Source organism: Daphnia pulicaria, chromosome 6, assembly GCF_021234035.1.
Source record: "Daphnia pulicaria isolate SC F1-1A chromosome 6, SC_F0-13Bv2, whole genome shotgun sequence".
Classification (NCBI taxonomy): domain Eukaryota; kingdom Metazoa; phylum Arthropoda; class Branchiopoda; order Diplostraca; family Daphniidae; genus Daphnia; species Daphnia pulicaria.
In genome coordinates, this window is record NC_060918.1 from 4,615,512 (window position 1) to 4,628,199 (window position 12,688).

The window sequence follows — 12,688 nt, forward strand, 5'->3', positions numbered from 1 at the left end:
CGATTCATCCCGAAACACAACAAACACGCTTCTATTACCCATTCTGAAAAAATGAAAAAGAATTATTTTTCTATTATATATTTCCCTGGCGGAATTTGTTTCCCCCCTTTCGGGCGATTAGGATCAGTTCAGCGAATCAAATTCGGGTGCATAAATCTTCGTTGCTGTTGCACAACAGCTGCTCGCGTACGGATACAAACGTATAACGACTCCTATATAGGCGACCGACATGCGCCTTTTTGCTCCTTATATATATTCCCATTCAGCCCCCCACACTTATTCCACTATATAGGCGCTTCTTTTGCTTGTCTTCTTTTTTCGCCCTTGAGGCCAGCAGATTGTGCGCGCGTCTATTAATATTATTAGACGCGTCTAAAGAAGGAGAGCGATTGCCCCCGCGGAAAACTGGCGTTCTGGTTCCGCTCTGTCTCCCGCGTAGTTTTCTATTTTATTTTATTTCATTTTACTTTAACTAGACATCCATTGTGGCATTGTGACCCGGCTGTCTCTATTCACCGATGGCGCGTTTCGACGATCTTTCAAATTTGACTTGGCGTGAAATTCACGCACGTTTGGCCGTCGTTGCATCTGGACGCCCGTTATGTCCACACCGTGACAGTCTCTCTCTTGTGCGTGTGTGAGCCTCCTCTTTTTCTCCCTTGATCGGCTTCGACGCGGCGCCGCTGCTGATGCACCGTCGCCCCGTTGTTGTTGTTGTTGTTGCTGCTGCCGTTGACTCCAACACCCTCGAGGGGTTGATTCGGATGCAGCGAACCCCAGCCACCCACTAACCTGAATTTGTTTGTTTGTTGTTGTTGATTTCTTTGTTGTGTACGTCTAGGTGCGTTCGTTCGTTCGATTTCAACGCGTAAAAAACGTGAGCAACAGAAACTTGCGCACAGCAGTCACCCCCGCTGCTGCGTCGCGTTCCTGTGGCTTGTTGTTTAATGTTGAATGATTAAGCGTTTACCGCTACACACTACGAGACGCTTTCGCCATCAATTGGTCCGCTTCTTCCGCCTGACCACTGTGCTGTCGGACCGGGAAAAAAAACAAAAAACAAAACTAGATCTATTAAAAAAAAAGCTAATAATACACGACCGATGGCTTTACGAGCACTTGTGGAATGTTTGGGGTCTGTTTGGAGGGGCAGGATTGAAATCGCCATTTCTTATGGGTTTGTCTGAGTGCCAAAATTTTCTTTTAATTGCGAAAAAAAAATTCCAAAAAGGAGCCATACAAGATGGGAGAGATCCAAAACAAATGGGTTCTGCCATTGTCTGCACACATTGTTATATATTATAAGACTAATAATCATTTTATTTATTTTTCCTTTTTTTTTCTTTTTCTTTTTTGCTCTGCTTTCTTTCGTGATTTTTACGATTTCAAGTTTCAATTCCATTGTTCTTGCAGACGAGAGAGATAGATAGTAGACCTCGTTTGCGGCCGGGCCAATTACATAACCCAGCTATATCGTCTGGGGTCTACCAGTCTCGTTACTTTTTTTCGGGCTTTGTACAGCAAGAGCACATCTTGGTGTTTTGAGTTCGCTCGCATTATCAGACGTTGGTCCTACACGCAAATAATGGACGGCGTGATACATACTAAATGTATTCCGAAAAAAAAAATGAGATAATCACAACGAAACAAAAAATAAGAAATTGTACCACATAACCAGGAAAGAAATGGAGGATGCACAATCGTGGCTCGACTATCAACGGAGACGACTCTTTAAAAAAAAAGAACATAAAAACGGACATTGTGTAAGAGATTAGAGAAAAGGTCAAGTTCGCAGGTTTTTGAAATTTCCCGCAATTTATGGTAATAATCCTCGTTGGCCCGTGAATTCACATATAAACGCTTGTGTGGTCTTCAACATGTATATGAGACGGGCGGGAGGAAGAATGTCCAATCAAGTGGAACAACTGGCACAATTCACTGTTGGCTTGTATTTGTCGCTACTCTTCTGCTGCTGCGCACCGGGAAAACGGTATCTACATGGCGGAGCAGCCGGACAACCCACGGGAGCCGTTCTTCTTACATATTGTTCTTCTTCGCCGGCTCTTTTTTTTTCGAGAGGAAGAAAAGCGCAGACTTTGGGGGAGGAAAAAAAATCCACGCAGCCAAAAAACAAACTGGAAAAATAGAAAACCGTACGACCAAAAAGATGTAGCGAGGAAACCAGATATATATAAGAAAACAGCTCGAGAGTACTATACATGTATGTGGAGACAGGTGTAAAAAAAAAACCGCAATCACGCGAGAGGTTAAGTAATACGCTGGCATCCACACGCTCACCAAGTGTCAACATTGTCAACAGTTTGGCGCCTGCCAGCAGAGCTTCAACACAATCTGCTCGAAGCGGATCGATAAGAGGCAGAAAAAGTACAATGGGCCGTCACGGGAGGCTGGATTGTCGTCATATCATCCCCGGAAATTTCGGTCGTGACCATCGCTCTGTGTACAATTTGGGCTTTAGCTCTTCTTCTTCTTCTTCTGAACGAGGAATATAATATTTTTTGGCAAAGGTATATATAATAATGTGTACAGTAAATCGTATCAGACTTGAGTATATGTACAGACGAGAGAAAAAGGAAAACATCAAACACAGAGGACGACAATGAAGAAGAGAAAAGGATGAACTTGGCCAGGAAATATAGACGCGGTCCCACGAATATAATGTACCGTGATTAGGATTGGACAAATGGTAGTTACAGAGGTAGTCATCATATATACAACTTTTTTTTTACGCCCAAGGAATACGGTTATGACTGCTAGTGTCTCATAAAATGAAAGAAATAAGGGGAGTTGGGAGCTAAAACAAGATTGGTTGCTGCTGTCGGGTCGTATATATAAGATACAAGATGGTTTTTAAAAGCGCTAAAATATAAAAATAAAAACCAACCAAACGGAAACGTTATTATATAGTACCGGTATACGAGTGTTCGTTGGGTGACAACAGGAAATAACAAAAAAAAAACAATTAGAGCAACTTCAACGGTATGATGGGTATATATTTTGTACGTTTTTGTGTGTTTTTTCCCCGTTTTCATCCTTATTTAATGTCTGTATTTCTATAGTTTTACGATGGTTTTCAAATGTGTTTGTAAATATTGCAAACATCGATCGTATTTTTTACGTCATCATTCTGGACCCAAACGTCCGGCCGAGTTCAATTCGAATCAAAATGGCGGAATATAAGAAATCCAATAAACCAGCGAGAGCCAATGATGGGGATAATGATCAACCCTCAACCTCCGTGAATTCGCCATTCAATTTTTGTTGGTTCTGCTTCAAATGAGATTCCTCTCCCGAATGGCTGGTCTCGACGATCGATGTCGCATTCAATTCCGAGTCTCGTGAGCGTTGCGTCTGAAGACGGATCAGCAATTCGACCTAATTTGGAATAATGCAGCGTGACAGAATTATTATAGTGAGGCTGATGACATGCTTTATTGGCCAGCTATAAATCATTCCTCTCAATCTTCTGGGTGAAAACTTCAAATCGTACCCAAAAACTAGAAAAAAAAATATTTTAAAAGGCGATCAGCCATTGCGACTATACACTACAAGCATCAGGAAATTCCAGGAAATTCTTGAAAGAGTGATTGCATTTTTTCTCCTTCACTGGTTGAAAGGTAAAAATTGCAGTTAAGGCACTCAATTATTCAGGTTGTCAAGTGGTCGAGCTCCCGAGTGTCTCCACTCATGCGCAACAATTCGAGCAACATCTGATAACAATATTTTCCCTTTTACTATTATGTGGTCCAACAGAATCACGATTTTCGGGAAATTCCAAGTATATAGCTAAACATTTGCGACAGAAAAAATCAAATGCGCTATTTTTCTTTCATCCGAAAACCGGATGAGTTGAACTTTTTTCTTTTCTTACATCTCTCGATTCGTTCGGCTTCCTTGTTTATTTATCTGTTTTTTGTTTTGTTTATTTTTTTACCTCTCTGCGCGATTCGACGCATCCAGAGCACATGCAAGTGCCCTGGTTCACTTTACCGAGGTACACTCCTTCCTTGTCGTATATCGGCCGGTCAATCTCACCGTCTTTTCCGTATCTAAAAGAAGAAGAAAACAAATAAATACGTTTTATAGCCTTCAATACCACACGAATCATCGTTCAATGACTGTCATTTTTTTAAAACACGAAGAGAAAAGGACGAACGAGAAAAAAATAAAAATAATAATAATGATCATATCGTCTCGAACGAAACCTGCGATTGCGGTAATGACAGGGGCGATCTTCGGCGTCCGTTTTACCCTGGCAGAAAATGTCCTGCCACAAATGGCGCAGCTCGCGACGCAGCGAGGAATTGGTCAGCCCGTAAAGGAGCGGGTTCATCATGCACGACATTTTGGCGAAAACCGTCGGGAAGATGTACCTTTTTGAACGTATAACAATAGGCCGTATAGACCGTAATCGGTGTCATTAATAATCGGTGGTATGGGTGTAGTATTTATAAACCTATTCCGAGTTTGTATACCGAGCAACACAAGTGACTACCGACACACTCAGATGTTTTATAATCACACACAAGAACAAAAGCGGTATCCCACAACATCGTTAGCCCATATCTCTATATACGTCCCCTCCTTCTGCTTCTTCTTCCTCAGACTTTCCACCGGCCGCCTTATCCACGGAAAAACAAAAATACCACCCGAAATAGAATAATGACAAAAAAAAATGACAATTAGTCCGAACGATATTACGGCTATTTCGTCTATCACATATACCTTCTCACGCTCCAAATAACTTGACTAAGGAGGGCGCTATTACGATAAAATAACAATTTTCTCGTCTATTACAGTATTACGGATATGTTATACGCTCTGACTTTTATAATTGCAACTATTACGACTAGCATGCCATATTGGATATTGGAGCACAATTCGGTTTTAAACGGTTGCTATATACTTTACAGTCTGGCCCACCAACACCTGCAGCACCAACAACCGGCAAGCATATTGTACAAAACTGCAATTCTATTAGACTAGAGCATTTATTGTTAACGATCTCGCTCTGTTTATTAGTGGGTCGCGGAACACTGTAAGAAATGTCTGAACTAGACTAACTTGGAGATTAAATGTACATGGACTCCTCCGTGATGAGTTCACCTCAACTTCCTCGGAAGCGTCTTATGCGTTTAATATAATTCATGCAATAATAATTTGTATTCAAGAATCCCGAGAATGGCAATGTAGATTTCGCTTCTGGCAGACTTCAAGATATTATATAGTTCAAGAGGACGACGCCAGACAACGGGTTCGTCCCTACTATAGACATGTACGAGTTGGTTGAGGTTGGCCTTTTATATGAAATTTAAGCGAACCGATTGTCGTAGACGACATTGAACCGGGTCTATACAATATATGAAGGAGAAGCCAGACAATAAATCTCTAATCCCCATAGGTCTCAACATTTTAGTCGGTTATCTATTTTTGTTAACATGTTTGGCAAGAAATTTAACTTTCTACATAGTTCCGTTATTCTGCCAAAAATTACTTAAGTTCCCACCCTAGAAAGTTGTGAAATTTTCTTTTTTAAAAAAGAAAAGAGAAAAAAAGAAAAAAAGAACAGATTTATAATCTCGTTTCTAGTAATAATGAAAATGAAAGAGGACGTACAACACCCCCTCTTTTTCGGGATCAAACGAAGCGTTTCATCATGGGAAGTTGCTTCGTATCTTATTATATCTTAGGGGCTTTTTAATGGAGAAACAGGGTGTTAATTTCTCCTAGTGGAAAAATGATTAGAGCTTGATGGATGATGGCTGAAGGAGGATCGCTGTTGCGAGCTCGGCACACTGTGCCTGGCCTCTGTGGCGGTTGTTCACCGCATGCATCACAGCTCGAACACGGTTTTCCGGGTAAGCGAACGCGGACGGCGTTTTTACCTCTAAACAGGACACAACCGAGCCTGACGAGATTGTTTGCCTCTGAGTGGTTTTCGAGACGTTTGATATTTTTCCGGTGGTGAATCTCTCTCTCGTGAACGTGAACTCAGCAGCGTCCAGTTTCTTCCGATTGAGGTCAGTGTAACACGAAATTTTCCCCTTTCGATTTTTTACCCTCTTGAGTTCTAACTCCTAAGCCCCATGGCACGTTGCATGTTTTATGACTCTGGGAAAAGCCTTTGACTGATGTCAGTCCCTTGCCAACAGCTTCAATCGACCCGTTTTTCTGCCACTCAAAATATTATAACTGAACAACAAATGTCTGGGAAAATGAGAGAATCTTTTCATCTTCTCTCAAGAAGTTAACGCTCCTGTCAAACAGTTCGTTAAGAAAATGAAAAGAAACAGCAAGCGACGCAACGTCCTTTGATTATTTCGGCTTGATAATTAAACGTACGCGGGGTTATCGAGGCTGGCTTATGGCTATAGAACGCACAATGGCCCCATCTAGGAATCTAGCAAAGAAACTTATTGGTGAATAAGCAACGCACAAAACCTAACAAAAACGGGAAAACTAGGAAACTAGTTGGATTCGAAAGTTCTAGAAAAATGTTCCAGTCAAAATATATATACCAGAAAGCGGGCAAGTCCGGATGGTAGATGGAGACGAACGACATAACGGCGTAGGGAGACCAAATGACGAAGAAAGTCAACACCATGAGCAAGTTGAGCTACATTAAGAAAAAAAAAACAGAAAATTTGTTGTTATAACGCAGAGTTAAAAAATAAAACATGCCATGTCATTTAAATAACGGGGGGTTATTAAAAATTAAATTTCCAGCGAATTCTGTGTGTATGCATACGACATTTCGTACCTTGAGAACTTGGATTTCAATTTTATAAGTCCTTTGATTCCGGTGATGGTTGATGTTTGATTGGTCTATCTCGAAGTTTAGGGCTGCATCAAAGCAGATGCGAGTCAAACAAGATTTCTCCTCCTGTTTATGAACGATAATTAGATATCATCGTAGTGAATAGCCTGGCCAACGTTGGGAGGGAGCGGTTGGGAGTCATAACAACGTCCTGATCACGGAAGCGTTTCTAATTAGTCAGTTGGCACGGCGTAAAAAGTGGGCGTCACATACAAAATATGACATACAACAAACATTGGAAACTGAATAGAAAACTGACTATTAGCAAGCGCTAATGGGATCTAACCTCATTATTCTCCGTGTCAGACGACAGTGGCGGAGTCAGCGAATCCAGTTTAAGTTGTGAGACGCGCTTGTAAATCTTGTGATAGCACACGCTCATGACTGACAGATGAACTACATAGCAGAAAATCGTTGCAGCTGGAATAAAAAAAGTAGGTAACACATTTTTTCTTTTTAGAATTTGAATGACTATGAATATGTCAATGGCAGTTAGTCAAAGATTCAAAGGTAGGAAGGAATAAAGGAACACATGAAACTTACAGATTGAATAGCTGAGTCCACTGTTGCTCTGGTCATACCTATGCAGCCAAATAACAAATTAAAGATTAAATTTAAAAATTCTATAGAGCTGCAATGCCATATTGGCTTCCATAATTTATCGCATTTTTTCAAAAGAACTGCGTCTTCACATCCGCTCTGCGACAAAAAATATTTCAAGCTTCAATCAAAATAGTACGCTTCTCGTTCTCTCGACATGAATTATGTATGGTATTGTCATATGTTTTAGTGAGAGGTAAATGAAGTTTGTCCGCCTCGCCTCGGAAGTTGACTTATTATTCTATGTAAAATACAGAGTCGAGCGCTATTTAAAAAATGTGTACCAATCAAATGAGCAAGAAGCGCCGAAGGGTTCGTAAGTGTACGCCGACCAGCCGAATACGGGCGACAGCGTGAAAATTAGAGCGTAGAAAACGGTAGCGGCGATGCAAATGCAACTCACTCGGGGAGTCAGCCTATGCTCTGAGAGATAGAACGAGAGCAAAACAAAATGACAGGGTCATTATGTATTCATTAAGTTCCAACCGGTTCCGCCCGGATGAGGGACGATCTCGATAATCCCTTCATCCAGGAGCTCGGAAGTCGGAACTGCATGGCCGGATGAACTGCAACAATAATGCGGAACATGCGCAGACGTTTACTGGATGTATTTACACATGCGAGGCTCTTACTACTTTGCGGCTTGCAGATGATGATGTAACGGAAAATGGAGATAACCACCAGGGTGTTTGCAGAAATCTATCAAAATGCAAGTTTACGGCAAATTTATATCTTATTCTTAATCGGTATATACGACAAATTACCATGGCCAGGGTGAAGCACATAAACGCGTACATCTGGCAGAAAAAGTCACCAAAAACCCAAGTGCCGGCAAAACAGGAAACAATGTTGAACCTAAAATTTGAATCGAAATTTCACCTTTGAAACGGAGTGTTCTAATTTCATTCATTTCTCTAGAGTAGATAATTTAATTTACGGGTAACCGAAGATGGAGATTCCCAGGTCACAAGTTGCCATGCTCATTAATAAGATGAGGTGAGCGTCGCGACGAAATCCTCTGCTGCGGAGTAGGACGGCAATAAACGATCCGTTTCCCAGCGTCGAGACGATAGCTTTGAAATAAATAATTCCATTAGACATTTATTATTCACGCATTGAGTCCCACGTCATCTCACAAGTACTAACGCAGCAATGTAGGCTAATCTGTCTGAGCGAGATGCGGGTTTATCAACTGTCTGCTGATGCTAGGCTACTTTATTTTCAGTTCTGGCTTCACACAGGTCGATCAATAGGTCTAGGATAATAAATTTCACTTATAAACGTGGATAAACATTAAAAGCCTAGCTCCGTTAGAAGACGTGCTTAAAAGGTTTTGGCCATCCATTATCCACAGCTAGATAGTGCTTTTGCGTAGGTCGTAAATCGCTTCCATTCGAAAATCATTGATGCTCTAATAGTGCACCATATTTCACAAAAAAAAAGCTTTTTTTGTGATTTGGTTACATTGCATCTACATTCATACATATTCCTCGTTTAATTTTCTACAGTTATGTATATTTTTTCATACTTATTCTCTTTTTTCCGATGCTGTTAAAAAAGGAACCATCGCCCACGTAGAAATTGTGGGGATTTTTCAATTTTTCAATGTTTATCCCCTCAGAAAATGAAATTGAACCTGCAAGAAGGGATTTATTTCCATAAATCGATTATAGAGGGATAACCCTATAACCTTATCCCTGCGATAACAGACAGCAAAGAACGCTCCTTATTCGATTACAGAAAGGTCAATACCTGTTCATCCGAGAAGCGCTCTTACCAATCTAAAATTGCTGAAATTGGGAAAATCAAATCCCACATTACTGATTTACTTTCACATTTTGTAGACTTCTTGAACCTTGGGTAAATATCATCATAAGCATATTTCCAAAGAAGGAAACGTGCGCAATCCGTCTCTTGATGCTCAGCTCAAGGTTGCCTTATTAAAGAAATTATAAAATTCTGCAACAGGATTACAGTTTAGGCTACTAGAAATTAAAAAAAAAAAAGAAAGGATATAATAAGAAACGAGGAATTGTGCGATCGATAGAATATTGCACCCAGTGCATAGGCGAAGTTTGAAAAAAAAATATAGAGAAGTTCAAGTACTGTTGATGTCGGTATTCTTCCATCTTGTGATTTAGATCGCTCTCAGCAATTCCGGGTTTTATGCGGTTTTATGTTAGACGTGCGTTTTTCATAAGCCTTTACTTAGATGCTGTGAGTTTTTCTTTGCGTTTCGTGCACTCCAATCCTATCGTATTTTTATAGATGCTTATCTTTACTTCCATTTTTACCCGTTGTTACCTATGCATTGGAAAGGATAAAAATAGCAAGAGTTATTCTTATTGACCGGCCTGGAAAGACGCGCTAGTCTCGAGAGTCGTGCTTTTCGTTATGTCTGACCACATCAAAATATGTTTAGTATACATAAGTACTATATGTCTTTTCCAGTTTTTTTCCCATGAGAGGTAATTTCTCATTCCGGTTGTCAACCCACGCCCGCACAACTTTTAATCAATCTGTGTCCCCCAATCGGATATCCGCGAAACAGCTATAAATACATATCGGTTCAGTTTCCCAAATTCACTCGTATTTATTATGAAGACCAAAGTTGACTATAAACAGAAACTACCAACATGAATCGAGTTTTTCTCTATAGATGTTGCCAGCTTGCTGCACGAAGGACTAAATTATTCAAAATCTCGAAACAGTATTTCAGAGGAGTTTCTGTGTACCATCACGGTACATTTTAAGTTCTATGGCGCAAATTATTAAGCTCTCTAAAATATCAATTCTGTGTTGCCCAAGTGTTACCTTGCTTTACTGTAGGGCTCATTAAATAAAAGTTCTTACTCTCCTTAAAACTTATATAAGTCCTCGATGGCTGTAAGCTGTAACTACGCGCTTAGCGCTCATGTATGTTTCTGATCCATTTTATTTTTTATCAAATTAATCAAGTATTCGAGAACGATTCCCGCCCAAAATACTCCGCGCACAAGTTCCGGGAAAATGAACTACCGAAAGTCCTCAAAAGCCAAAGTATTGTTATAATAAGTAATTCGGTGAAACGGCTCTGACTTTTTGGGCCCTAAGTATAAGTAGCAATCATCGTAATAAATCTTAATGAGAAATAACGTGTAGGGCCTTTATATGATTTTGAGTCGAGTATAGTAGGCTAAATGCAGCAAGCGTGCACAAGATCTAATTTTAAAAAGCCTTGTGCATACGAAGCAGTGAAATCACAATCACAACCCCAACTTCTTGGACAATTTCCTTATAATAACGAATCCTTATATTATAAGCGAACGATTCGGTGATTGTTCAGTACAAGCAAAAAGCATTAGAGATACCAAGAACTGATTTTTGTGTAAGCCCACTCACTTCCAATCGAAATATACGCATGAAATGGATTCATAGTAAAACATGTGAATCTATAGCATATATCCCTTTTCAAAATAAAATCTGGCATTGTTTGCAGACGACGAACCGATTGCACGTCAGGAGACTCCGCACTCATATAATAAGAATCGATAGCTGCATAAAAAGACATGTCTCTTCAAAAGATTCTGTTAAATACGCATCTACAAACAAGAAATCGGAGTAGCTAGGCTACGTCGATGAACTGAAAAGCAGAGAGCTGTAGAACATGGGGATTGGGGGTATAGTAAATACCATACGGGTTTGCCACCTTTTTAAGGAAAAGTTAGAGTGGGTTAAGTAGCAGATAATAATAAGCCATGATACAAAATATAATACTGAATGGTTGATTATACGTTGAAACACTTGACGTTCTTTATATTATTTGATAATAGCCTATCAAGGCTACACAAGTACACATATAAGACGGAAGGTTCCTAGAAAGTTGATCATTATTTTACTGCGTCGTTACTTGATTTTCCTTTAATTAGGCTACATAAAATCCGGTGACGGCAAATCGAGAAAAAAAGGCCGACATTTATTCTCACACGATGGATTAAAATGTTGTTTAAAAACTTTGCCTTTTTGAAACTTGTTTCGTCAGAATTTGCGTTAGGGCCTACTATACAGACACTGATGTACTGCTGGGATTCCATTTTCTCCGTAATCGACAATAATTGAATTTTCCACTCAGAAATTTCATTCGCGGTCTTTTTTTTTTATTATTGTAAATTATATATGATAATAACGTTAAATTTATTAATTTTTTTTCTATATTATCTGACTAAAAACTAAAAAAAAAAATCCTTTTTCTAAAAGCGGAAAAATTATTATGCGGATCCAATAATCTATTGATATAATAGCAGGCAAATAAATTAAAATGAAGATTTACCGACGATGGTGAGGAAAATTCCAGTGATGGTAAGCACTTCCTGCGAGACTTCGACAACAGGTCGCGTAGACAATGATGAACCGTCTTCTTCCATGCTGGTGAGCGATGAAGACGAATTCAAAACCAAAAAATACGATCCTAAAGACAAACTATTCGTCTGTTATTAAATTTATGCAAAACTATTGAGTGAAAGAAATGGAACTATTTCAAACAGTCCGATCCAGACGGGAGTTGGGAGCTTACTTAGAAGGCGATAAGATGTTTGGGAGACGAGGAAATGTTGACGGTTTTTTTTGTTTTGTTTTTGCACATGCGCAATCAACCTTAAATGCCGAATTCTTGATGGACATTGGGATTTCTGATGCTATGCAACATCAATTAATTGTGATGCGCATGAATAAAAAAAAGCCTTTATTTTGATACAGTGATGTTCTTTGATCCAGCTTCCCAGTTCTTTTTGCATGGTGTACCCGGTTTTCCGGCTCGATGATCTCTGATGAGTGAGGATCGATCGACAGTACCAAGAAGAGAAGAAACATCACAACGTATTTATACTGGCACAGACGACTCTATAGCAACCATCTTATTAATGTATCACAATCGGAAACCTGCTTGAATCCTAAGCCGTTCGAGTTCTTGTATCGTCAAATCGAGATAATTCAAAATCGATCAAGAGATGTGTAGTCAGTCAAAAAGCAAAAGCAAAAATAGAACCCACCGGTTGCAACTGCGATATCGTAGAATGTGAAACGATTGAAGGGTACAGAGAACACTATTTGACACTATTCGTCCGGGTTCGCCAGCAGCAGCAGCAGCGGCTTGATTCAAAACAAAAAATAAAAAGGACATGATAGAGAGAATTAAAGAGAACGAGCGTTGATTGGGAGCAGAGCGTAGAACTGAAATTGACTCGTCAGCGTTCTGCTTATAACTAATATCTA

At 39.8% G+C, this 12,688-nt stretch overlaps 1 protein-coding gene across 1 annotated transcript; it reads right to left on the reverse strand.

Annotated features, from left to right (window-relative positions):
- Positions 1 to 1,513: 1,513 nt before the first annotated feature.
- Positions 1,514 to 12,329, reverse strand: LOC124344386 (rhodopsin, G0-coupled-like). The gene is made up of 12 exons (XM_046797927.1): positions 11,748 to 12,329; positions 8,376 to 8,511; positions 8,203 to 8,293; positions 8,071 to 8,137; positions 7,723 to 7,861; positions 7,382 to 7,419; positions 7,125 to 7,258; positions 6,782 to 6,904; positions 6,540 to 6,637; positions 4,227 to 4,394; positions 3,956 to 4,070; positions 1,514 to 3,396 (listed from the first exon to the last, which is right to left on the reverse strand). Exons 1-12 carry the CDS (start codon positions 11,839 to 11,841, stop codon positions 3,244 to 3,246), a joined length of 1,356 nt encoding a protein of 451 aa, XP_046653883.1. The 5' UTR covers positions 11,842 to 12,329; the 3' UTR covers positions 1,514 to 3,243.
- Between the last annotated feature and the right edge of the window lie 359 nt (positions 12,330 to 12,688).

Bases quoted from the DNA above. Each gene is read 5' to 3' on its own strand.
- LOC124344386 (XM_046797927.1), bottom strand. From the start codon at position 11,841: ATGGAAGAAGACGGTTCATCATTGTCTACGCGACCTGTTGTCGAAGTC. The intron at 7,420-7,722 runs GTACACATTTTT...TTGGCTGCATAG, and splicing joins GCTTCTTGCTCATTTGATTG to GTATGACCAGAGCAACAGTG. The intron at 7,259-7,381 runs GTAAGTTTCATG...TTTTTATTCCAG, and splicing joins TGGACTCAGCTATTCAATCT to CTGCAACGATTTTCTGCTAT.